General features: G+C 46.3%; 1 protein-coding gene across 8 annotated transcripts in view; it reads left to right on the top strand.

The window, feature by feature from the left end:
• The window catches only part of mtss1lb (MTSS I-BAR domain containing 2b), a 77,974-nt gene extending 55,765 nt beyond the window's left edge, over positions 1-22,209 (top strand). For 2 of the 8 annotated variants that reach the window (XM_014126573.2, XM_045689055.1), the window contains exons 4-16: positions 2,515-2,599; positions 4,258-4,349; positions 4,688-4,762; positions 5,692-5,700; positions 6,583-6,740; positions 9,782-9,889; positions 10,290-10,387; positions 13,719-13,938; positions 14,079-14,153; positions 14,632-14,781; positions 15,321-15,497; positions 15,896-16,061; positions 16,295-22,209. In XM_014126573.2, the coding sequence (XP_013982048.1) occupies positions 2,515-2,599; positions 4,258-4,349; positions 4,688-4,762; positions 5,692-5,700; positions 6,583-6,740; positions 9,782-9,889; positions 10,290-10,387; positions 13,719-13,938; positions 14,079-14,153; positions 14,632-14,781; positions 15,321-15,497; positions 15,896-16,061; positions 16,295-17,082 (2,201 nt within the window). In that variant the 3' untranslated portion in view covers positions 17,083-22,209. The remainder of the gene's footprint in view (positions 1-2,514; positions 2,600-4,257; positions 4,350-4,687; positions 4,763-5,691; positions 5,701-6,582; positions 6,741-9,781; positions 9,890-10,289; positions 10,388-13,718; positions 13,939-14,078; positions 14,154-14,631; positions 14,782-15,320; positions 15,498-15,895; positions 16,062-16,294) is intronic. The other 6 variants (XM_014126576.2, XM_014126577.2, XM_014126575.2 and 3 more) reach the window with 6 other exon arrangements.
• Positions 22,210-26,833: the final 4,624 nt, after the last annotated feature.

Below are 26,833 nucleotides of genomic sequence, written 5' to 3'. Positions count from 1 at the left end.
GCTGGCCTTTGTTTCCCAGATGTGAGCCTGGAGTTTTTTCTCCCTCATCTTGTTGTTGATCTCTTGCGGATGTTGTTATGAGAGAGAATGAGAGAGGAGTTAATAAGAATATAAAACAGGAAGAGAATATATTAAAAGGAGCGAAAAACACACACACACACACACACACACACACACACACACACACACACACACACACAGGCTGTTACATTCTCTCCCCAGCAGTTACCTCTTTAGAATGTGTGAGGAGATCCCTCTCAGCACTGCCTCTCTCTCTCTCTCTCTCTCTCTCTCTCTCTCTCTCTCTCTCTCTCTCTCTCTCTCTCTCTCTCTCGCTTTCTCTGTTTCCCTCTTTCTCTCGCTTTCTCTCCTCTCTCTTTTTGTCACTAGGTATCAACCTCTCTCCCCCAGACTCTGTTTCTCTCTCCTGCGCTCTCTCAACTTTAACTTTCAATTTCAAGGTGCTTTATTGGCATGACATTAGACAATATTTGAAAGTGAGGTTAGAAAATTCCCCCACCCCTTCCGTATGTGTTTGTGTGTTGTGGTGTGTGTGGGAGGAGGGTAGAGGGTATCTGTGGTGTAGGGGTAGGGGGCGTTGCCCTGGGCTGGATTAATAAATGGTTGCTGGGTAACTAAGCAATAAGGCTCGAGGGGGTGTGGTATATTGACCATATACCACGAACCCCCAAGGTGCCTTATTGCTATTATAAACTGGTTACCAAGGTAATTAGAGCAGTAAAAATAATTGTTTTGTCATACCCGTGGTATACAACAGCTGTCAGCCAATCAGAATTCAGGACTCAAACCGCCCAGTTTATAATTATGAATAGACCTTCTCTGTTAACAGTGTGTGTTCACGGAGACTGGCCTTTTTAGTCTCTCTCTCACTCTCTCACTCTCTCACTCTCTCACTCTCACTCACTCACTCACTCACTCACTCACTCACTCACTCACTCACTCACTCACTCACTCACTCACTCACTCACTCACTGTGCAGTAATCACTGATTTGACTTTAGGCATCCAAGTGAAGGAGGGGCCAGCAATACAGAAGGCTGATTGCTTTATCGGCATTGTCAATAATAAGTCCTGTCCTTACCGTGCCAGCAATGAGTAGTTTGGTTCATCTCTAAACATCATTTGGCAAAAATGACTGTCACAAATGAACAAGTACCCAATCAAGGTGAATACTATGAGCCCATCTCTCTCACCAGTCTTATAGGTATGACCTCAGATGAGGCCAAGGTCACAGGAGCCCCAGATCTCTCATTATGAAATGTGTCAGGGTGATGGCTGTACCGATAGGGATGGGGTGGACCCGGGGGCAGGGAGCAGGATGCTCGGATTGACTCAGATTGGATCCTGCTGTCTCTCAGTCCAGGTCACTCTCATGGCGTGCGCACACACACACACACACACACACACACACAGTGTCAATGAGCGACTGGGAGACAGGGAGGAGTAATATGATGATATGACTTAGGTCTCTGCACTTATCTGAGGTGGAAGGGTCTGCTTGTCCAACACGAGTAATCAGACAGAGTTGGGGCAATCCCACCCCTCCCACTGGGGCACGTGTGGGGACAGGGGTGTAGTCCGAGCCAACCCCAGGTAGAGAGAGAGAGAGAGGGTTGTGGCTAGGGTGGGGTTTGCCCAGATAACCCCGTAGCACCAGGGTTAGGGAGAAGAGGGTTAAATCCCGTTCAGCTCTCTAGAGCCGTACCTCTGTTAGCACTGGTGAGATTTAACCCTGATGTTAGAGGCTATGAGACTAAGAGATTGCATGTATTAGATACTAGAACTCCAGATGTGACTCTTCCTACTCACATATTAACATATCATCTATCATGTTGCCTAGTCACTTTACCCCTACTATATGTACATAGCTACCTCAATTACCTTGTACCCCTGCACATCGACTCAGTACGGGTACTCCTGTATATAGCCAAGTTATTTTTACTCCTTATTCGTTATTCACTTTGTATTTATTCTTCATGTCACTATTTCTATTTTTTCTGTCTTTAATTCTGTGTTGTTGGGGGGAAAAAAACGTAAGTCAGCATTTCACTGTTGGTCTACACCTTGTTGTTTACGAAGCACGTGACAAGTAAAATGCGATTTGAATTGGAGTGCATCTTGTTTCTTCACTGGAGTGTATACTCTGAGGCTCTTTCTAAGCCAGTAACACCGGTGGTTTTTAAACTCCAGGGTTGCTTGGCTCAGCTTCTTTGGAAGCAAGTGAAGTGGCCCGCTCAGAGTCAGGGATCAGCTTTTTCCAAATGTTCTTCCTCGGCTAAAAATAGCCTGATGTTTATCAGAGTTCCAGGTTACTCACTCACAGTCTCACGCTCACTATACACATACTGTACACTACACACACACTGCGTACGAGTGAATATTAAACAGACCTCAGTGAGCAGTCTGTTTGGTGGTCTGTCTGCAGAATACATGACGTTGACGGAACGTTTTCCGAGCGTTTCCCTAACCACCTCTGTGTTGTGATCTCTTTCAGGCGCCACCAGAGACATTGGATCAGCTCTTACCAGGATGTGCATGCGGCATCGCAGCATCGAGGCCAAACTGCGCCATTTCACCAAGTAAGTCCCGCCCTCTTACACAGGCATCCTCCTATAGGCCTAGCTCTGTCCCTGCTATCACTCCGTTAGTGGGGATTGGTCCCATGAAGTGTCAGTCACTGCTCTGTGTAAACCGTATCTTTGACGATGGTAGCCAACAGTAATGAGTAGTAGCCGTCATCCCATCCATGTTCCTTGGCTGACCTTCTGAAAGTCTGTGGTAAGCTTTGGACAAACTGTGACCCTTGTTTTTCGTTCAGAAGCTACATCAGTGTGGAAATGAGAATAGGTGGCAGGTCTAAATTTACATTTAGGTTATTTAGCAGACACTCTTATCCAGAGAGACTTACAGGAGCAATTAGGGTTGTGCCTTGCTCATGGGCACATCGGCAGATTTTTCACCTTGTCGGCTCTGTGATTCGAATCAGCGACCTTTTGGTGACTGGTGCAACACCCTTAACTGCTAGGCTACCTGCCGCCCAGACTCTCTTCACGGTAGGAAAGTGAATTCACACGTGTCATTCTCCACTGAGTGAGCTACCGGTCATGGGTTTTCCATGTACGTCTGTCCCAGTGTTTGGGTCGGGTCTATGGTAATGTGGAAATAGCACACACACTATCTAGACTGGAACACTCTCTCCCTAAAATGTATGATAAAGACAGGAGACGGAGGGAAGAGAAAACAGAATGTGAGGACTAAAACCATCCATCTCCCCATCCTCCATCTTCTCTCCCTCCCTCCCCTCTCCCCAAATCCCAAGCACCTCATTATAGGACGTCTGTAGACTCTTCTCTCAGACACGTGGGCTAAATGAATGGAACCACCAGCAGCAGCCTACTCTGTTCTAGACCACAGTACATCTCAAAGAAAGGAATCCACTCTATTTAGTCTGCAGTCTCTAATGAGTTTTCCAAATCAGAAGCTATTACCATGATGGTGGTGGTGTCTGTGGTGATGAGGAAGATGATGACCAAGGTGATGATGATGGTGGTGTCTTGTTGGGTGTGTTTACATTCCTAACAAAGCATTTCTGGGAGCTAAAGTTTCCTCACCCTGTGGTGGCACGTCAAAACCGGTCTCCTAACCCGTTCACATTGCGCCACACTATAATCAGGGCTGAAGTCCACATCAGCACTGTGCTGTCAGTCTGTGATTGGTCGACCTGGGAGGCTGCAGTTTCCACACTCCACCATGGGACTCCCAGCTCATCCTGTAGTGACGGGGGTGTGCAGATGTGTCACATACCAGAAATAGTGAAGTGGGACGAGCCACAAAGGAGAATTTATATAACCCCTTTCTCTTTCTAAAGATCTTATACCTTAGAGCGCATATTTTCCATGGTTTCATAAGAAAACATATCATTTTAAGAGTTCATCATGGCAAAGACTCATATTCTCCACGTGTTCCATATGATGTGTACCAGATGAAGCCAAATTGTTAGATTTGAATGGATCAGAAAATCATTATAGCCTCCCGAGTGGCGCAGCGGTCTAAGGCAGTGACTCGACCTTCGCCGCATCCCGAGCCCGTTAGGGAGTTGCAGCGATGAGACAAGATCGTAATTGGATCACAATTGGATATCACGAAATTGGGGAGAAAAAGCGGGTAAAAATACCCAAAAATAATAATACAAGTAAAGCCTGTACCTCGCTCTTTCGCTTTCCCTCTGTCCTCCCAGTGCCCTGATGGAGAGCTTGATTACTCCTCTCCAGGACAGGATTGAGGATTGGAAGAAGACAGCCAACCAGTTGGACAAGGACCATGCCAAAGGTGAATAATAATATTATTGGATTTATATAGTGCCTTTCTACCAAAGCGCTTTACATAGTAAGTGGGCAACTCACCTCATCCACCACCAATGTGTGGCACCCACCTGGGTGATGCACGGCAACCATTGTTGTGCCAGAACGCTCACTACACATCAGCAAGCATGGTGGAGAGGTGAGGAGTGATATCTGGCAAGTAGGAATGAGAGGGATGACTAGGTGGCCATGATGAAAACCTCATGATGGAGGTGGGACACAGGCAGGGTACCTCTGGCCAATCATATTCCCCTCTGTCTCCTGTGTCCAAAGTGGATGACATTCTGTCCCCTCTCTCTCCTCCAGAGTACAAGAGATCTCGTCATGAGATCAAGAAGAAGTCCTCAGACACCATGAAACTGCAGAAGAAGGCCCGGAAAGGTAGGCTGCTCCTCTTCTCTCTCTCTGACTGACAGCTAGCATGGCTGAACACTCCAAACTGCCCTCTCTGGCTATCCAGCGCTCTAAAATCCCAGCAGGTCAGGTAGTGCATTTTGTTTGGGCTCTATAACTATAGGTTAACCCGGACATTCTCTGTTATGTAACGGTCTCAGCTGTGTCTTCCCTTCAGCATGATATTACAGTAGTACTAGTAGTAGTGCTGAAAATGTCAAGGTCAAATCCTCAAGGTGAGATCCTTTGCCAAGGCATTCTGACTATATCAATGTCTATTTTTAAGCGTTTGACATAGCTGACGTGTGTTTGTAGATTGTTGACGATTACAGTTTGGTCTTTAAAAGGGACATCGCCTCAAATCACTACAGAGACGGGGTGAAATGAGGGAAGCCGCAGTGAGGGAGGGAGAACATAGCTCCACTCCATGTGGTTATAGAGCAACACTCTCCCCTGGTGGTGAGGATAATAATGACAGGCCTTTCCTCATTCGATAAAGCAGTTCACTCTGATCCAGCAGCCAATAAATACGGTTGTCTATTTAAGGCTGTTTCTAGACAGTTGCCAGGCAGATGCAAGAATCTAAAATGATGAACTGAGGTGTATTTAGTCTGAAAACCGGTGGACATTGATGTTTGGGTTGAATTGGTTTTGATTTGGCTGCAACAGTGTTTTTGCTCTAACCGTGCACATTTTGGCCGTGAACTGAGCTGTGATGGCTTCCTTGTACTAACCCTAACGATGAGCTCAACGATCTCTGCTCTCTCTCCTTTACCCCTGTCACCCCTCTGACCCCCTATATGTCCCCCAAATCCTCCTCTCAACCATCTTTGTTGTCCCTTCCTCTTTTTCTCTCCCCTCCTCTCCCTCTCGCTCTCTCTCTCTCTCTCTGTCTGTGGTTGATTTCCGTTCTGTAGAAATCCAGGGTAAGTATGTTGTTCTTGTCCCACAACACTGCTATGCTATGCTACAGCTTCTTCTTTCATCTATTCTGTGTAGAGGGGTTTTCCCATGACCAAAAAATGACTATTGGGAAACGGTAAATAGCTACGTGATTTACATCACTAGAATGCATTTGGCCTGATACACTCATCTTCAGCTAGTTAGGCCTACTAGCTGTAACCATTAAACGTCTTCTTTCTGAGCCCTCTGGAAAGCTGGCCTGTGACCTCTGTGACTCCTGCATGACTTGTTGTTCTAAAGCTCTTTCTGCTCACAGCACTGGTTGCTGTTGACTAAGACCCCCCCCCTCGCTTCTCTACCATGGCCATCTCTGACACTACTCCCTGCTGCATGACTTAACATTACAAGACATTTTGAAGACATACTTTAATTTGTTCATTTTTTCATTATTTGGTTTAACTTCTGTAGATGTCAGTCTGTTTAGTGTCTGTATGCATTTCTGTTTACCTCATGTAGATACCGTACCAGTGTAGTATTTGTAGATCATTCTGTCCTGTGTCCATGGTGTCTGTTATTGGCTTGGGGGACCGAGAAGGGAGGGATAAGAGGAGGGGTGACATTTGTCCCTTCAAGCCCAGACACACCACACATTTGTAATCTTTTCTTTCTCTCCTTCTCCTCTCTCTTGTGTGTCACACTTTGGTTTTTCCTTGTGACCTCTCCGTTACCCTCTTCTCCTCCTTTTGTCCTTCTACCATCCCCTGTCCTCTTCCTTGTCCCGTTCCCTGTATTCTCTCTCCATTCCCAATCCCCCCCCCACTCCCTGTATACTATGCCCCTGCCCTCTGTTTCCCTTTTCCTGCTCCTTGTCCCTGTCCCCGGTGCTCTTCCTCCTGGCTTCCCAGGCCGAGGGGACCTGCAGCCCCAGCTGGATAGTGCCATGCATGATGTGAATGACATGTACCTGCTGATGGAGGAGACAGAGAAGCAGGCGGTGCGCCGAGCTCTGGTGGAGGAGAGGGGACGCTTCTGCACCTTCATTGGCTTCCTGCAGCCTGTAGTGGTAAGACTGGAGGAGGGGAGGCAGGGGCTGTATGGGGAGGGGAAACACCAGGGAGCTGGGGTGAGACATAGGGCCAATCCCTAATCGTCCCGTCATCCCTACGCTTTATGCACTTGTGGAGATCTGAAAGGTTTTGATTGGTGTAAGCAATATGGTAAAACTTCCATCTAGCCTATCAGAGGGTGAGGTGGAGCTTTTACCAGGTTGCTCATACCAATCAAATCCTATCAAGTGTTTAGGGGACGATTTGGGATTGGGCCAGAGTGAAGATGAAACAGGGGAGACTTATCAGGGGCTGAAACCTAACTTGGGGGGAGAAAAGTCAATAAGCCACCAGCTAAGATACATTGATGTTGCCCTCTAGTGTTGAGTCAAAGCCGAACAGTTGCAGTCATTCACATAAGGCCAGCGCTATTGCCATATACACTGCTCAAAAAAATAAAGGGAACACTTAAACAACACAATGTAACTCCAAGTCAATCACACTTCTGTGAAATCAAACTGTCCACTTAGAAAGCAACACTGATTGACAATACATTTCACATGCTGTTGTGCAAATGGAATAGACAACAGGTGGAAATTATAGGCAATTAGCAAGACACCCCCAATAAAGCATTGGTTAGGGAGGTGGGGACCACAGACCACTTCTCAGTTCCTATGCTTCCTGGCTGATGTTTTGGTCACTTTTGAATGCTGGCGGTGCTTTCACTCTAGTGGTAGCATGAGACGGAGTCTACAACCCACACAAGTGGCTCAGGTAGTGCAGCTCATCCAGGATGGCACATCAATGCGAGCTGTGGCAAGAAGGTTTGCTGTGTCTGTCAGCGTAGTGTCCAGAGCATGGAGGCGCTACCAGGAGACAGGCCAGTACATCAGGAGACGTGGAGGAGGCCGTAGGAGGGCAACAACCCAGCAGCAGGACCGCTACCTCTGCCTTTGTGCAAGGAGGAGCAGGAGAAGGCCTGCCAGAGCGCTGCAAAATGACCTCCAGCAGGCCACAAATGTGCATGTGTCTGCTCAAACGGTCTGAAACAGACTCCATGAGGGTGGTATGAGGGCCCGACGTCCACAGGTGGGGGTTGTGCTTACAGCCCAACACCGTGCAGGCTGTTTGGCATTTGCCAGAGAACACCAAGATTGGCAAATTCGCCACTGGCGCCCTGTGCTCTTCACAGATGAAAGCAGGTTCACACTGAGCACGTGACAGACGTGACAGAGTCTGGAGACGCCGTGGAGAACGTTCTGTTGCCTGCAACATCCTCCAGCATGACCGGTTTGGCGGTGGGTCAGTCATGGTGGAGACGACACACAATTAATCTTCTCCTTTCCCCCTTCTGATAACCAGGCGGCGAATCGCATCTCTGCATGTCTGTCAGACATATCAGTGTGGATGACGGATCACCACCTCAAGCTGAACCTCGGCAAGACGGAGCTGCTCTTCCTCCCGGGGAAGGACTGCCCGTTCCATGATCTCGCCATCACGGTTGACAACTCCCTTGTGTCCTCCTCCCAAAGTGCTAAGAACCTTGGCGTGATCCTGGACAACACCCTGTCGTTCTCCACTAACATCAAGGCGGTGACCCGATCCTGTAGGTTCATGCTCTACAACATTCGCAGAGTACGACCCTGCCTCACACAGGAAGCGGCGCAGGTCCTAATCCAGGCACTTGTCATCTCCCGTCTGGAATACTGCAACTCGCTGTTGGCTGGGCTCCCTGCCTGTGCCATTAAACCCCTACAACTCATCCAGAACGCCGCAGCCCGTCTGGTGTTCAACCTTCCCAAGTTCTCTCACGTCACCCCGCTCCTCCGCTCTCTCCACTGGCTTCCAGTTGAAGCTCGCATCCGCTACAAGACCATGGTGATTGCCTACGGAGCTGTGAAGGGAACGGCACCTCCATACCTTCAGGCTCTGATCAGGCCCTACACCCAAACAAGGGCACTGCGTTCATCCACCTCTGGCCTGCTGGCCCCCCTACCTCTGAGGAAGCACAGTTCCCGCTCAGCCCAGTCAAAACTGTTCGCTGCTCTGGCACCCCAATGGTGGAACAAGCTCCCTCACGATGCCAGGACAGCGGAGTCAATCACCACCTTCCGGAGACACCTGAAACCCCACCTCTTTAAGGAATACCTAGGATAGGATACAGTAATCCTTCTAACCCCCCCCCCCCTTAAAAGATTTAGATGCACTATTGTAAAGTGGTTGTTCCACTGGATATCATAAGGTGAATGCACCAATTTGTAAGTCGCTCTGGATAAGAGCGTCTGCTAAATGACTTAAATGTAAATGTAATGGTGTGGGGTGGCATTTCTTTGGGGGGCCGCACAGCCCTCCATGTGCTCGCCAGAGGTAGCCTGACTGCCATTAGGTACCGAGATGAGATCCTCAGACCCCTTGTGAGACCATATGCTGGTGCGGTTGGCCCTGGGTTCCTCCTAATGCTAGACCTCATGTGGCTGGAGTGTGTCAGCAGTTCCTGCAAGAGGAAGGCATTGATGCTAAGGACTGGCCCGCCCATTCCCCAGACCTGAATCCAATTGAGCACATCTGGGACATCATGTCTCGCTCCATCCACCAACGCCACGTTGCACCACAGACTGTCCAGGAGTTGGCGGATGCTTTAGTCCAGGTCTGGGAGGAGATCCCTCAGGAGACCATCCGCCACCTCATCAGGAGCATGCCCAGGCGTTGTAGGGAGGTCATACAGGCACGTGGAGGCCACACACACACTACTGAGCCTCATTTTGACTTGTTTTAATGACATTACATCAAAGTTGGATCAGCCTGTAGTGTGGTTTTCCACTTTAATTTTGAGTGTGACTCCAAATCCAGACCTCCATGGGTTGATAAATTGGATTTCCATTGATTATTTTTGTGTGATTTTGTTGTCAGCACATTCAACTATGTAAAGAAAAAAGTATTTAATAAGATTATTTCTTTCATTCAGATCTAAGATGTGTTGTTTAAGTGTTCCCTTTATTTTTTTGAGCAGTATATAATAACACTAACTGACTGAAATGAGTCTCGTTGTTTTGATCAGAATGGAGAGATTGCCATGCTGGGAGAGATCACTCACCTCCAGGCCATTATTGATGACCTCACTGTGCTGACCACAGATCCCCACAAGCTGCCCCCCGCCAGCGAGCAGGTGCCGACTCTTCTAAGATTTATTTTTAGTCTAATATTTTAGTATAATGCACCATCTCTCAGTCCCACTGTCTACACATAGGTCATTAGATGCTAGGTGGAACAGTGCTTAGAGTGAAATGTGCCATAACAATAATAGCATCATAATGTGTACCAGCAAGCAATATGCTATTCATTTATCTGAATGTGATAATATGATCAGTGTGCTCTATTGATGTCTGTTTGTACAGTTTGATTAGTAATGCCTAGGAATTCCTATAGGGGAACCATGCAGTTTACCAGCTCATGCATTACAACTTAAGCTAATGCTACGTGTCCGTGTGAATCGTTCTCATATTTCCCCCCTTTCAGGGGTATAACACTTATATGGTGCCAACTGGTTTGTCCTCGCTCTCTCCCAGGTGATTAAAGACCTGAAGGGTTCAGACTACAGCTGGTCCTACCAGACCCCTCCCTCCTCCCCTAGCAGTTCTGGATCCAGGAAGAGCAGCATGTGCAGGTACGAACCGGAGGGAGACAGGACACATGGACTACAAATACAGACATTTGTATTGACCTGGATTCATTTGATTTGATCAACAAGGGGGGGGGGTTCTTTGTTTTGTTTTGATCCAAGGTGTGTGGATGATACGTTGTAGGTTATGTGAGCGTGAACATGCAGTATGTCTGACAATAAAAGGTGACAGCGACAGTGTGTCAGGGAGAGGTGGCGTTCAGATATGTCGTGTCTTAGTAAAAATATGTCTGCGCATGTCTGTCTGTATGAGAGTCTGCTGAGCGTCTGTCTGCTGGTCCATGTGTCTGTTGTGTCCTCCTGTGTCCTATGGCTGCAACACTCAGAGCACAAAAAAAGAGCACAAAAAAAAAGCACTAAGTCTTTTTTTCTCTTAGTGGTGAAAATTACAACTTTATTTGAACTTAAAACAGACTTGTTTGATGATAACAAATAGCACATAACATTTATATTAGAATGTTATTGAGTGTTTTTCTAAAATAATCCCTGTTTCCATGTGTGATGAGGTAGGACACTTGTTAGGTCTGAAGTGGTGTCCTCTATTCTGAAGAAGTATCTCTCAGGCTTGTCACGGTAGTGCTCTGAGGTGTTGCTTGTGTCACTGTCTGGGAGGCCATGTCTTTGGGCATGCCAGCAACCCTGCCCTGTACCCTGTGTGTCTAATCTACCCATGCTTGGTTCTCACATGTTCTCACACTGTCTTAACTTGTCTTTTCCGTGTTTCCTCTTCCTCTCCCTTCCCAACCCTCTACTTCTGACCCTCCCCCCCTCCTCCACCCTCAACATGTCTATCCCCATCCCTGCATGTGTGTGTGTCTCCCAATCTCTCCACCCCGCACTCACACTTACCCTTGGTGTTCTGTGTGTTTGGCCTCTTCTCTATTTCCTGTGGTTTGATCACTTCCTATTCCTCTGTATTTGCACGGCCTCTTTCTCTTCCTATGTGTTTGGCATCTCCACTCTGTGCTTCCTTCCCCCCTATTCTGGTTGGATTCCCCTATTTCACTGCTGCTGCTCTCTACTTTCAACTCCAACTTGGAAATGTCCTCATCTTAACCTCTACCCATCATATACACTACCTGTCTCTCTTATATGAACTTTACCCATCATATACACTACCCGTCTCTCTTACATGAACTACCCATCATATAAACTACCCGTCTCTCTTACATGAACTACCCATCATATAAACTACCCATCATATAAACTACCCGTCGCTCTTATATGAACTACCCATCATATAAACTACCCATCATATAAACTACCCGTCTCTCTTATATGAACTCTACCCATCATATAAACTACCCATCATATAAACTACCCGTTTCTCTCATATGAACTCTACCCATCATATAAACTACCCATCATATAAACTACCCGTCTCTCTTATATGAACTACCCATCATATACACTACCTGTCTCTCTTATATGAACTTTACCCATCATATACACTACCTGTCTCTCTTATATGAACTTTACCCATCATATACACTACCTGTCTCTCTCATATGAACTTTACCCATCATATAAACTACCCATCATATAAACTACCCGTCGCTCTTATATGAACTACCCATCATATAAACTACCCATCATATAAACTACCCGTCTCTCTTATATGAACTCTACCCATCATATAAACTACCCATCATATAAACTACCCGTTTCTCTCATATGAACTCTACCCATCATATAAACTACCCATCATATAAACTACCCGTCTCTCTTATATGAACTACCCATCATATAAACTACCCGTTTCTCTCATATGAACTCTACCCATCATATAAACTACCCGTTTCTCTCATATGAACTCTACCCATCATATAAACTACCCGTCTCTCTCATATGAACTCTACCCATCATATAAACTACCCATCATACAAACTACCCGTCTCTCTCATATGAACTCTACCCATCATATAAACTACCCATCATATAAACTACCCGTCTCTATTATATGAACTCTATCCATCATACAAACTACCCGTCTCTCTCATATGAACTCTACCCATCATATAAACTACCCATCATACAAACTACCCGTCTCTCTTATATGAACTCTACCCATCATATAAACTACCCATCATATAAACTACCCGTCTCTCTCATATGAACTCTACCCATCATATAAACTACCCATCATACAAACTACCCGTCTCTCTTATATGAACTCTACCCATCATATAAACTACCCATCATACAAACTACCCATCTCTCTTATATGAACTACCCATCATATAAACTACTCGTTTCTCTCATATGAACTCTACCCATCATATAAACTACCCGTCTCTCTCATATGAACTCTACCCGTCATATAAACTACCCATCTCTCTCATATGAACTCTACCCATCATATAAACTACCCATCATATAAACTACCCGTTTCTCTCATATGAACTCTACCCATCATATAAACTACCCATCATATAAACTACCCGTTTCTCTCATATGAACTCTACCCATCATATAAACTACCCGTCTCTCTCATATGAACTACCCATCATATAAACTACCCATCATATAAACTACCCGTTTCTCTCATATGAACTCTACCCATCATATAAACTACCCATCATACAAACTACCCGTCTCTCTCATATAAACTCTACCCATCATATAAACTACCCATCATACAAACTACCCGTCTCTCTTATATGAACTACCCATCATATAAACTACCCGTCTCTCTCATATGAACTCTTCCCATCATATAAACTACCCGTTTCTCTCATATGAACTCTACCCATCATATAAACTACCCATCATATAAACTACCCGTCTCTCTTATATGAACTACCCATCATATAAACTACCCATCATACAAACTACCCGTCTCTCTTATATGAACTACCCATCATATAAACTACCCGTCTCTCTCATATGAACTCTACCCATCATATAAACTACCCGTCTCTCTCATATGAACTCTACCCATCATATAAACTACCCATCATATAAACTACCCATCTCTCTCATATGAACTCTACCCATCATATAAACTACCCATCATATAAACTACCCGTCTCTCTCATATGCACTCTACCCATTGCTTGCTCTGTTCCTCTGGCCGATACTTCACCGTACCTCGCTACCATCAATCTCCCTCCTTTTCCCCTTTCCATCTCACTTCATCACTCTCTCCCCAAATCCGTCTCTACACATCATCATGAAATGTCCTACCTTCTCCACCTCTTGCTTCATAAATGTGGTTTATATGATAACCCCCTACCTTAAACACTTCCCTTCACCCTGCCTGACCCTCTTCCCTGCCCCCTCACCACCCTCTCACCCTGGCCCCACCCCACTGCAGCAGTGTGAACAGCGCCCACAGTAGTGCCTCCCGCTCCTCCGGAGGCTCTCAGACTCACTCACCCAGTTCGTCCTATCGCTACCGCAGCCTGGCCCAGCCGCCACCAGGGAACGCTCACCGCCTCAGCAGCGTCTCCTCCCACGACTCAGGCTTCATATCACAGGACGCCAACGTCTACTCCAAGCCTCCCTCGCCCATGCCCTCTGACATCACCAGCCAGGTATGATTGCCGTCACAGATGTCGCTGCAGTGCTGAAACGTAGCTCCGCCCCCTCCTTGGTTTTATTTCCTCTACTCTTCTGCCTGACGTCTCTTGGTTTTGCGTTCATTCTCCTTCTTGACCTCTCTTCCTTTCTGCAGAAGTCATCAAGTTCCGCATCCTCAGAGGCATCCGAGACCTGCCAGTCAGTCAGTGAGTGCAGCTCTCCCACAACGGTGAGTACAACAGCTCCCTCACACACCTGTCCTAATGTGTGGATCTCCCGTTTCTTTCAGTCAGTCACACGATTAACTGACTTTGAAAAAGAATGTGAATACACTATAGCCGTGCTCATTTTAGTTGCCTGTGTTTTGCGTACCGTAATGTTGTGCTGTATACGGTGTATGAGAGAAGCTGGTAAAACTGACCAGCAGGATTCTCTCCCTAAGTATGTGTTCATCAGCCCAGGTGAACTTGTGGTCATCTGCTCTGCCACCGTTGATCTCTTGTCTTTGCCCTCTTTTCTTCTGCTACTCATACACTTTGTGTTTGGGAGTGCAGATGCATGTACTTGCGTGCATGCACCTGTGTGCGTGTGTGTGTGTGTATGTATGTACGGTATGACCCAGAGGTCACATCACAAAGGCTCCTCCCATAAGCCTTTGGCGTTGATGGACGCTCTGACGATCACGATCTTGTCTCTCCGTTCCGCAGTTTGGCTCGTCCTTCGCTACCTTCCGTCCTGCTCTCTCTCACACTGGCTCCATCAGGCCTCTCTCTGTCATACTTCCTGCGTCCCCACCCTATAACTGCTCCCCTGGATCCAACACTACCTCTCCCACATCAAAGGTTCCTTGCTGGAAGGTTTGTTTTCATCTGCACACTTTACTTTGCAATTTTTGGTTATTTTTAATTTTTTTTGGTTTGTATTTTAATTTGTGCTTCTTGAGTTAACGCTTATTCACCAGGTTTTTCTTTTCATTTCACCATTTGCTTAACTCATTCATGACTTCATTACTTTGCTCCCTAACCTCTGTGCCTTTTGTGTTGTCGTTGGCCAACAGTCTCACCCCCTGGTTTCAAATCTCCTGTGTGGTGATTTGCTAAACTGAGCAGGCCATGGGTGGCACCCATTTCACCTTTCAAAGTCGCACAAACTCAAAAGGCTTCAAACCAATAAACCCACTCATCAACTTGGCCCAATACCAAACACACACACGATAAGGAATCCCCCCCACACTACCCCCACACTGTACCCAGAAGAAGGAATCCCCCCCACACTACCCCCACACTGTACCCAGAAGAAGGGCATCAAACTGCTGGATAGTGGACGGGTCTCTCTCATTAGAGAGTTCACTCTGTTGCTTTTCGCTGCTTCTTATTAACCACCCCCACCTCTTCAGGATTGGTCTAAGGCAGGTTCTTATGAGCAGCCATTGGCTGCCACACTTCAGCGGAGGAAGGAGCCCCTGGATAGGCTGAGGGAGAGCGAGGCATCCCCGGGCTCCCAGGGATATGCTGGTGCTCACCCAGACGATGTCCAGAGGTCCCGAATGACCGCCGCCACCATCGCTGCCAAGGTAACAGAGATTTACCTCACAATGGTGTGAATACAAGACACATTCTGCTATAACACAGCTGTTGTATTTTAACCCCGAATTGGACTTTGGTGGTTATAGTCTGTCCGTTGTGCTTGGTAGTGGTCCCGTGCTCCTACCGTATGATAAGTGTTTTCTAAGGCGATTGATTGCGATACGGTTCTGGAAACCTTGAACTTAGTTATCATCCTAATCATGTGTTAGTCCACTAGTCTCGTGTAGCTCAGTTTGTAAAGCACGAAGCTTTCAGCAGAAGGGTTGTGCGTTCGATTCCCACGGGGGACCTGTATGAAGAAAAGTACTCTGCAGTACTCACTCTCGGTAAGTTGCTCTGGATAAGAGCGTCTGCTAAATGACAATGCGTTGTTGCTTCCTCCCAGCACGGCGAAGAGGTGTCTCCAGCAGCCAGTGACCTGGCCATGGTCCTGACCCGTGGTCTCAGCATGGAGCAGCAGAAGAGCAACAGGGACTCCCTTCAGTACTCTAGTGGTTACAGTACCCAGACCACCACTCCCTCCTGCTCCGAGGACACTATTCCCTCTCAGGGTACCACTCAAGTACACTCCTTCTCTCGTAGAGTAAACACCAGTACATACAGAAGTCAACCTCACTTACATTAACCAACAGAGAATGCACTCACTGTCCTCTCTCAAGGTAACATACATGTACTATACCCACTCACAACTTAAGAGTATACACATCCCCTTACTTGGTAGCTCTCCACCTAGATGCAACACTCTGAATAGCACACCACATCCCTCTCTTTCTCTCTCCCCCAGGGTCGGATTATGACTGCTACTCTGTGAATGGAGATGCCGAAGGTGAGGCGTCAACTGACTTTGACAAGTCCTCCACCATCCCCCGCCACAGCAACATCGCCCAGAACTACCGCCGTATGATCCAGACCAAGAGGCCGGCCAGCACCGCTGGTCTGCCCAGTGGGGCCCAGGGTGGAGTGCCTGGAGGGGGAGGGGGCATTGGGACCCCTGGGACTGCCACCATCCGCCGAACCCCATCCACCAAGCCGGGTGTGAGGCGCACCCTGTCCAACGCGGGCCCCATCCCCATCCGCCCCCCCATAGTGCCAGTGAAGACACCCACGGTGCCTGATGCTCCTGGGGGGTACCCCGGGCCTCCGGTACGTGTGGGCAGTGAGGAGTGCGTGTTCTACGTGGCGGATGACTCCTCCCCCAACACGTTGGAGTATGTGAAGGCCTCTCCCAAGCGTCTGAGCCTGCCCAACACAGCGTGGGGGTCTGGGGGAGCGATGGAGATGAGTGTGTATGTCCAGCAGGCTGCCCAGCACGGCTCTGAGGAGGACCAGATGATAGCCGCTAACCGCCACAGCCTGGTGGAGAAGATAGGAGAGCTGGTGGCCAGTGCCCATGCCCTTGGGGAGGGACAGTTCCCCTTCCCCAACCTTCCTGATGACCCCCCACCTGGCCCGGCCCCCCAGCACGACCCCCAGGCCCACGGGTCAGGCACCGACGTGCTGGTGTCCATCCGCAGGGGTGTGCGGCTCCGCAAGACCGTCTCCAATGACAGGTCAGCGCCCAGGATTTTGTGATGGTGCGGAGCAGAGGGAGCACAGCCTGCACCTACCAAGGTGCCCCAACCACTACATACAGTACTTAATCTGTAGTAAATACGTGAATATGACAACAGAAGATTACAAAAAAAATAAGTTTTAATTAGAAGTAAATGATAAATAACAATAATAATGCTGATAATGAAAAAGTAAATCATTAATAATAATGACAGGCTCTGGCCACTATAACTCTATCGTGTCTGGGCGAATGTTTGTTTAATTAGCACCACCATCACCAGGGGATCCCCAGACTGTATATAGAGACTCTGTCTGGACTGACTGCCGAGAGAGAGACTGTTTATAGGGACCTGGACTTCCAGCCACCCTCTCCACCTCCTCCCACAACCCCCCACTCCTCACCCAACCTCTTACCCCCCCCATTCTAGAGTAAAACAGAGGGAAGCAGGTGGCGGAGAGACAGAGTAAAAGTGGGGTCAATAGGGGGTTCCATCTCTCCCTCTCCCTTTAGCTCAGGCCACATGGCTCTGACAATGCACTGTTAGCTTTAAACCATGGCTAACCGTGTGTGTGTGTGTGTGTGTGTGTGTGTGTGTGTGTGTAAGAGGTGGGCAGAGTTCTGCTGCAGGTCAGCTGGTTGTATTTGAGGGTGGGGCTTCTCTCCTCTGTGTCGTTTGTTGTTACCCTCACACTGGGCACACACCGGCTAAATCAACGCTGTTTCCACATCATTTGAAGGAAATGACGTTGGACCGACGTGGAATTGACGTCTGTGCCCAGTGGACTGTTTTTATTGTGACATTTCATTTCCTGTTACCACTGTATGAGAAACGACAAAATGGAGCCAGGCGTATATATTTTCTAAATCCAGAGAGAACATGTTAATAAGAAATGGAACAATAAATGTGTTTTGTTTTCTGCTTGCGGAGTGGAGGAGGAAAAAGAAGCTGTTATCTTAGGTTTAGGTTCTCTTTTTTTTAACTTGCAGGCAATCATCAGGCATGCTCAAGTACATATGACAGTAGCTGTCTAACTTTGGCCATTGGCTTTTCTCAAGTCCTTGCCTGGTGTGTTAAAAAAACAGAGAAATCAGAGAAAACTGAAGCACTTTGAAGGTTAATTTCTAGTGTCACCACTAGGAGTCAGTGTGGTCACGCTATGTGATGAGACGAGGGTGCTAGGGGGGGATTGAGACAGTTGGTTGTCATGCGGTGTGCTGAGTGCGTGCCACGGACCAGTGAGCGAAGCAGTTCAATTGGTGAGAGAATAGGAAGATCGAAAAAGGAAGTGATAAAGAAAGGTGGGAAATGGGAACGGAAGGATACGGGATTGGGGGCATGGTTATGTACAATGGGTCCGTGCTGCAGAGGTTGAATTCCAAAAAACTGATTTATAATGTAGATCATAACATTTATGTAAAGAGGGGGATGGTAAGCTGCTGTACTAGTCATCACCTGTTGTGAGTCTCAAACATGAGATCCATAGCTCATGTGCAGCCTTACTCGGGAGCTGGCTTTGCTAAAGACATTAGAATGAAAGTGACTAGAGCCAGGTAGAAACAGTGAGGATAATGTAAGGGGTTGCCAGAAGAAGAAGCGGGGTATTTATGTTTACAGAGTTAGCTGGAAGAGAGTTGCTGCAGCGGAGAGAGATGGAATGAGCATTTCACTGCCTGTTCATACTGTAAGCCCGAGTCGAGAGTCAGACGCACAGGTGGAAGTCAAGACTAGAAACTGTATGAATATATAGTGACCTTTCATAAAATTATGTTGCCATATTTTTGCAATAATGTTATGCTGTAGTCTTACTTTTGTCAATGAAAAAAATAATAAAAATAATTTCCAGAGAACAATGAATCACAGTGACATAGGATCTGAGCAGGCAGAGAGAGCATTATTCTGACCGTTGTACTGTAGGGTAGTGATGAACTTCATGGATGTCTGCCCAATGCTCCCTAGCTGTGACTGCTGATGTCCTCACCTTAACTACAATGACCATTACAAAATGTATCTCAATGCTTATTTTGTTTTAAAAAAAAAAAGTTTTTTATTTATTTTGCCTAAATCGAGCACTGTTTTAGAAATGCCTGTGGCTGTTTTAAAGCGAGGATCTGCTTTGAGAAGATGAGAGAAACACCTGGTATTGTACAATGTCGATCATCTGCTGGAGTACTGAAATAGTACTTCCGCAAGGGGCTCTGTAAGAGGGTATGTGTGGTTAGGGTGTGGGGCCGGGCGGCGGAGGAAGGGGAGAGACCAGCAGTGTGGTGGGAGTGGCCCAGGGTGGATGTGACCTCCCCCTGGCACAGTGCATTCTGGACCAGAGGATGCTCATCCAGAGAATGTCTGCAAAGCACAGGTCAGAATGATGTATATTTATATATACATATATACATACATGTACTGTTTAAGAAGTTGAACACTAATTGTACAGGTCAAATTGCTAGAATTGTTTTAAAATGAGTTTAACTCACGTTACTTCACATTACTGAAGAAAAAGAGGCAAATGTCAACTCTACAGTGTGTGACAGCAATATGGGAGTGTGTTTATTAGCCAATTTAACAATACAACTTCTTGTCTAACAAAAAGGTAAACATGTTTACTGTCTTTTTAACTGTGCAGACTTAACTTTGGCAATTATTCTGTTCCAATGTCTTGTCATGCTTGAATTACTCTGCTTCATTCTGATTGTGTGTGATGCTCCTTACCGTTCCCGAGACCCCAACTCTGTAACCGTCACTTCTATCAGAGCATTAGAGCGAGAGAACGACAGGATGTGGCACAGAGACAGACAGAGCGAGTGAGACTGGGCTGTTTGCTAGTGTGTGTTAGGCTGAGACTGAGAGGACCCCTACAGGGGAACTACAGGGATGTCAGTCTGGTTGTCTCTCTGCCTGGGATGAGGTGACACTCTCCAAGACCCCATGGTGGATGACTAGCAGTCACCTCACTCCCTCACATGCCCACAGCTGGGCTGTCTCTGGGTCCCAGACTCTCTTTCCCTCTTTCCTCACTGTCACTTGCTCCTCGCCATCCTCCCACTGGGCAGAGATGTCAGTTTAACGCCTAGTTTTGATTTACATTTGGTTGAGTTGTCATGTAACAATAATTCAACATGAAATCAACAACAAAAAATGTATGTTCAAAGTTGGGTGAGAAAAAGATGGAATGCCCTTGCGTTGATGACGTCATCACATAGTTTTTTTGGGGGTTGAAATGACGTGGAAACAACGTTGATTTAACCAGATTTTGCCCGGTGGGCTACCCCCACTTATACTCTCAATAAATGTACTTGTTTCTTTTCAACCTCTTATCCACCCATCCACCACAACCCCAACTCCTACTAGCAGCTCACTCCATAGCTTGCATCAGCTCTTAAACCAGAGCCAAGCCCAAACTCCCAACAGGACTTTGACTGAAACACTTTCCCGCTGGGGCTAATGCAAGGACAGGGAATAACTGTGTCATCACAATAAAATGCTAGTCTCACATTAGAGGAACAACACTTCCATGAGAATATAATATCATGTCTCATGCTGGCTGGATTATAGCTAATGAAATCATTTAAATTAAACCTTAACTTCACTCTAAGTGAGTGTTAATTTGCGATAAGTGCCCATGTGACTTCTCTCTCTCAAATCGGGTGAGTTGTTTGTCTGTGTATCCTGCTGCGCTTGCCATGGATGGCGTGTCCATAGTGTTAGCGCTGTTGCAAGGGGAATGGAGCAAATGGGTTGATGGGAGTGTTTTAGCATAATACACTTTTCTCTTCATGTTGAGTGAGGTTTGCACAGTGCTGTGTAGAGACGTCTTTTTCACTTCCGTGTCTCTCTGCAATACAGCCTCGGTCGCAAATTCCACTTATTTAAATAGCTTTTTGAATACACTTATGCAGATCTCTTTCACAATTTCAATAATAGAGAAAATGTGCTTTCATTGCCTTGTGAGTTTCACTGTGTGTGATGTAATACTCCCCCCCGCTAAACTATATAGAAATAACAATGGAACTCATTCATAATGTGGGATACTGGATACGTGACAGGGGTCTATAGGTCTCATTGGGTCTCCACGATGCATTGCGTAACACAGGTCAACCTGTCCTCCCAATCTTAATCCTGGATAAGAGCTTGGTTAATCAGCCTTATGACTGTAAGAACATTAGAAAGTGGATGACTGTCAGGAAAACCTCTGGACTATAGTCATTCTGGCCAACACAGACCGTAACACTGTATGCCTTTTATAGTCTAGACTGGTGTTAGTGTCCGACCAGTACACACAGCCGTACTGTGACCTAGCCAGATAGCCCAAGCCCTTCTTCCTTTAACTAGCTTATAATTCATACGTTCAAGCATATGTCAGGGCAAAGATTGAATCAAGCTGGGTAGCAGGTCCTGTATGGAGGTTATACTGTATGTGGTCTAGGAGTAGTTTGTTTACATTGTCTACAGGTGTTGCGTTGGTGTGTCTTCGTGCTCATGAAGTCTGCCCCTGACGTATGTAGAGGATCTCTGACACTGATGGAGAAACATAGACACTGCCTCGACACAAGGTGGCTACACGCCCACTCGCCCACCCACACACAGCCTGTCCCCGTCTATTTAAAAAGACCCAACAAAGTCGCCCCACAACGATGTCACCATCCGTTAACTCAACGCTGTCAGCTCCTGAGATGTAGTCAGGCAGGGAGGTGACTCGCGTTTCCAGGTGCCATGGTAACAGAACTGAATGTCTTATCACTTGTGGATTCTCTGTGATTGCTTCTCTCCTCCCCTTCCCAAAGCCCAATCCAATATTAAAGCTAAACCAATGCATCTATGAACTTGACCCTTGCCACAGTTTTTATGAAGTCATTATTTTCATTACGGTATTGTGAAGAGATATGATGTGTGCATTATGTTTTTTTGTACAAAACCCCCTCCAACGAAGTCACGTAACGCTACAGGTGCTGTTTTCTGTCTTCTAATTTCTCTTCTTCTCGTCTTTCATTTATGGTGCCCTTTTCTCCAAGGCTGTTTTGCCTCTTTTGCTGATGACAAGTTTTTCTTTTTGTAATATTAATCCTTTTAATTTTGTTAACTTTAGTCACTGCTAATGTAACAAAACGCACTGTGATGATTCCAGTATTAATAAAAATGTACTTAAACTGTGCACGGGTTTGAGAGACGAGTCCTTCATTTGGCATTTAAAAATGTGTTTCAGCGGAATAAACAGCTCTCACTTGTTAGACTAGAGGTTGAGCGTCGATAGGTAGAGCCAAGCGTTTGTTCCGTGTTTGGTTGACAGGGGGCGCTAGAGATCTGCTAGGACTTAACACTGAGGATGCTTTGGAACTCAGCAAGACAGATTCTGATTCCAGGAGGGGGAACGTCTGTCGGTAGCGCCAATTGATGCGTGTATCGCACCCAAAACTTCAATTAAGTTTCAGCAGTAAGTCTAGCCTCCTGTGCCAACACGATGCTCAGTGTAGCTTGAAATAACAGAATGACCGGAGGGACAGAATACTGAAGTGTTGGTCTGTCTGGTTTATTTGGCCTATATGTCACCCTAGTGCTACAGCTAGGAGATCATGCAGAAGCCCACCCTAGACTCCACACAATGAGTTAGTGACGTCAGTACATGGAAAAACCAGTCCGTCTTCATTAAGCTACTGACAGAACAAGGACGAATCCCCTTTACTTAATGTCATCTCCCTAGCCACCATTTAAACCACACAAAGGAAACTTTAATTAAAAATAAGTGGGGCACAATTAAGCTGAGAACGCCTGACTTTGAAACTCATGGGGACTTGGGGGGGGGCCTCCGCCTGAGTGAGACTGTATGGGTAAGGCAGGGGGTTTCATTCCTGCTGTTCTTTGCTTCCCGTTTTGTTGAAACTAATTAAATGTTTAAAGGTACAAGTTGAGCTCCACTAATAGCAAGCTGGCGGTGGAGATATTGAATGAGGTATTACGGTGTTGTAGTTGAAGACCATGAGAGGGGTAGTAATTGTGGGGTATAGGGTGGGATGCGTTGTCAAAAATATATATTTTACTACTACATTCAAAGTAAGTTCGCGATAACAGGCTTTTTACCAGACTTCAAACTTACGTCTAGCCTACTACAAGTTCACAATTTGAGCAATTTAGCAGAACAATTCAGAGTTATGAAATCAATGTTGCATTATGTCATGCCTGTCAGTAATACAGCCCACGTCCTGCAAGTTGTCTTTCATAACCAAACCTGATCAGGCGAGACACTTTGTTTAATCTTCTGTGGTCTCATTCATAAAAGAAAATCTTCGATTTCTACTTGAACTTTGTCGTAAGATCATTTGACGGTGTGCTTACATTCGATTCATAAAATATAGTGAACATAAAATACCTTGCTTACGCAGGTTCTAAGAAGCCATTTGGAATTTACGCACCTGTGATCTATACATCTCAAATTAATTTAAAATGGATGGCACCTGAACGTGCTTTACAATCAGCGATTTCCCCTCATAGAATGCCAGCACAATGAGGGTTTAGTAAGGAATCGCCATGGACCAAAAGAGAAAAGCTAACTTTTTGGAAGACGACATCACGGCTGTGGTAGAGAATGAAGACGGTGAACCCGTCTTATTCGGTGGACTAAATAGTGGGTTGACGAAGCCAAACGGGTATCTAGGGAGTGTGTCGCCGCTGCAGTGAACTAGGTGGGGCAGCAAGACAGAACTGTGGCTGATGTGAAAGAGAAATGGTCTGACCTTAAACTGCAAGGGGGGGAAAATATCCATACATAACCGCAGCATTAAGGCAACGGGAGGGGGGCCTGGCACGCCGGAGCTCTCCCAAATGGACCAGTGCGTCGGGGCAATCATTGGTTAAAGCGCATACACTGGCACATGCCCCGACGGCGACAGTAAATGTTTTTTAAAGTGAGGTTTTTCTTCTATTTTAGCTTTTCTGCTTTTTCATATGGTTTAATCCCAACTTTTACATCGGAAACGGTGAAGTCGGCACGCGAAACCCCCACGACTGCATTTGTAATGTCTGCTTCCAACTCTCAAACGTGTAGATCCCCTGAACGCAGCTCACTTTCCAGATCACCTGAATTCCGATCACCTGTTCACACACCTGTATGTCATTGTCTGCTTCCAACTCTCAAACATGTAGATCCCCTGAACGCAGCTCACTTTCCAGATCACCTGAATTCCGATCACCTGTTCACAGACCTACCTGTATGTCATTGTCTGCTTCCAACTCTCAAACGTGTAGATCCCCTGAACGCAGCTCACTTTCCAGATCACCTGAATTCTGATCACCTGTTCACACACCTGTATGTCATTATCACACACTATTTAGTTCAGTTCTTTGCACCCCATCATTGTGAGGTATTGTTTGTTGTGTGACACGTCTATTCGGAGCTCTGGTTTTCCCGTAATCTAAAGCCTCCCGAGTACGATAGTGAAGCAGGCTAAAACTAACGACGCCTTTTGCCTAGTCCCTGCCTGTACTTTCGGATTTCCTGTTAGCAACCTGTTGCCTGATCTCCCAGACGATGTTACTAGCCTTTTCCCTGCCTGAACTGTTGCCTTTTTGGACCCCCTGTGTATGACCTTCTGCCTGCCCCTGGACCCAGCTATCTGCCGCCTCCTGTGGTCCTTTACAAAAACACCTGCTGCGCCCTGCGCTTGAAACCAGCTCTCTCCCATCCTGTTCATTACAGCATCACTGGATCATGGTAAATAATTAAGAGACTGTAACTGTGGTTGTCAGTAACTTTTATATACAAGACACACTGATTTTTATTTTAATTCACATAAACGGAGGAAGCTGCGTTGCAGCCCGTGCGCCGGTTGAGGGTGGCCGCTCCACCATGTGAAGCTTCGTTGCAGCCCGGCCGCCCTCCACCCAGGGTTAAAGTGCATGAGGCTCCCAAATCAGCAGGTGCCAGGAGTGAGAGGGAATGTTTGGCCACAGGTGTCGAGGGTCCGTCTGCGTCCGTGTGCCGGTTCCCAATCATCGCAGACCCAAAGATGCCATGAGTGAGGGAATGTTTGGCCACAGGGGTTGAGGGTCTGTCCACATCTACAGTTCGTGTGTTGACCACCTCAGTCCTGCAAACCCAGAAAGTGTTCAACGCATTGGTTGGGCAGATTGTGACTGAACTCGGAAGAATACACAGGGTTTTGCTACATTTACATTGTTTTATGTTTTCCACTACGTGAATAAAAAAAAACCTATGCTTTGTATATTGTCTGGCATTGTTTCTTACCACAAATCTCTGTATGAGCTGCCACCACCTCACTGCATCAGCTGGGACAGGTGCTCCATTGGGTGGTGGGTTATGAGGCTCTTAGGTGTCCCTTCTAATCTCCATGCCTTAGGGCTATGTTGTGGCTCACACCACATGCCAGTATTATGCGTGTCACCTTTGACTGGGGAGTAAAACCGTTAATAAAACAGGCCAACATTTTATATTTAGGTTTGAAATTGCACACCCCAATGTTCTTGTCGAACAAACTTACACTACAGTTACTGAGCTGTCCCCCTAATCTGTTAACATTTCATTGCAATGTTAGTGGAAATGATAGGAATCAGCTGATTCCATTCGATTACACTAGCATTGCTACAAAAATGAACAAGCTTCAAGGGGACATCTCAGTAACTGTAGGGCCAGATTAAAAACTATTTGGCCAGAACCTTGGTGTGCAATTTCAATAATGTTATGTTGCAAGTTGACTAATTTTAAGTTTTCAATTTTTATTAAATAAAGTTACCTTCTGGCTTGTAGAGGAGTTTTCCACCTGATGCATCAAGGCAACGCCACCTGCCATTCAGCAGTCCGATGGTGCGCACCACAACCAACCTTGTTCTGCTGTGTGCCAAATTGTGAGGTTTACTCTGCTGCGGCGCAGAATGAACAAGTCGTGCGTAGACCCTGGCCACTTGGAGCATGCATTGAGTAGTTGCACACGGGCATCACAGATCTGAACACTTAACATACTGTTCAAAAGTTTGGGGTCAATTAAATGTTTTTGAAAGAGAAGCATATTTTTATCAAATTGATCAGATAGTGTAGACATTTAATGTTGGAAATGACTTGTTGGAAACAGATTTTTTTTAATGGAATATCTACATAGGCCCTTTTATCAGCAACCATCTCTCCTGTGTTCCAATGGCATGTGTTAGCTAATCCAAGTTTATAATTTTAAAAGGCTAATTGATTATTAGAAAAGGCCAGCATCCCAGAGTCAGCTCTTCACTGTTGATGTTGAGACTGGTGTTTTGCGGGTACTATTTAATGAAGCTGCCAGTTGAGGACTTGTGAGGTCTGTTTCTCAAACTAGACACTAATGTACTTTTCCTCTTGCGCAGTTGCGCAGCGAGGCCTCCCACTCTTTCTATTCTGGTTAGAGCCAGTTTGCACTGTTCTGTGAAGGGAGTAGTACACAGCGTTGTACGAGATCTTCAGTTTCTTGGCAATTTCTTGCATGGAATAGCCTTCATTTCTCAGAACAAGAATAGACTGACGAGTTTCAGAAAGTCTTTGTTTCTGGCCATTTTGAGCCTGTAATCAAACCCACAAATGTTGACGCTCCAGATACTCAATTAGTCTAAAGAAGGCCAGTTTTATTGCTTCTTTAATAAGCACAAGTTTTCAGCTGTCCTAACATAATTGCAAAAGGGTGTTGGAACACAGGAGTGATGGTTGCTGATCATGGGCCTATGTAGATATTCCATAAAAAATCTGCCGTTTCCAGCTACAGCAGTCATTTAGAACATTAACAATGTCTACACTGTATTTCTGA

The sequence above is a fragment of the Salmo salar genome, chromosome ssa11 (assembly GCF_905237065.1).
Source record: "Salmo salar chromosome ssa11, Ssal_v3.1, whole genome shotgun sequence".
In the NCBI taxonomy this organism is placed as follows: domain Eukaryota; kingdom Metazoa; phylum Chordata; class Actinopteri; order Salmoniformes; family Salmonidae; genus Salmo; species Salmo salar.
This window is presented reverse-complemented; position numbering and strand designations above follow the sequence as displayed.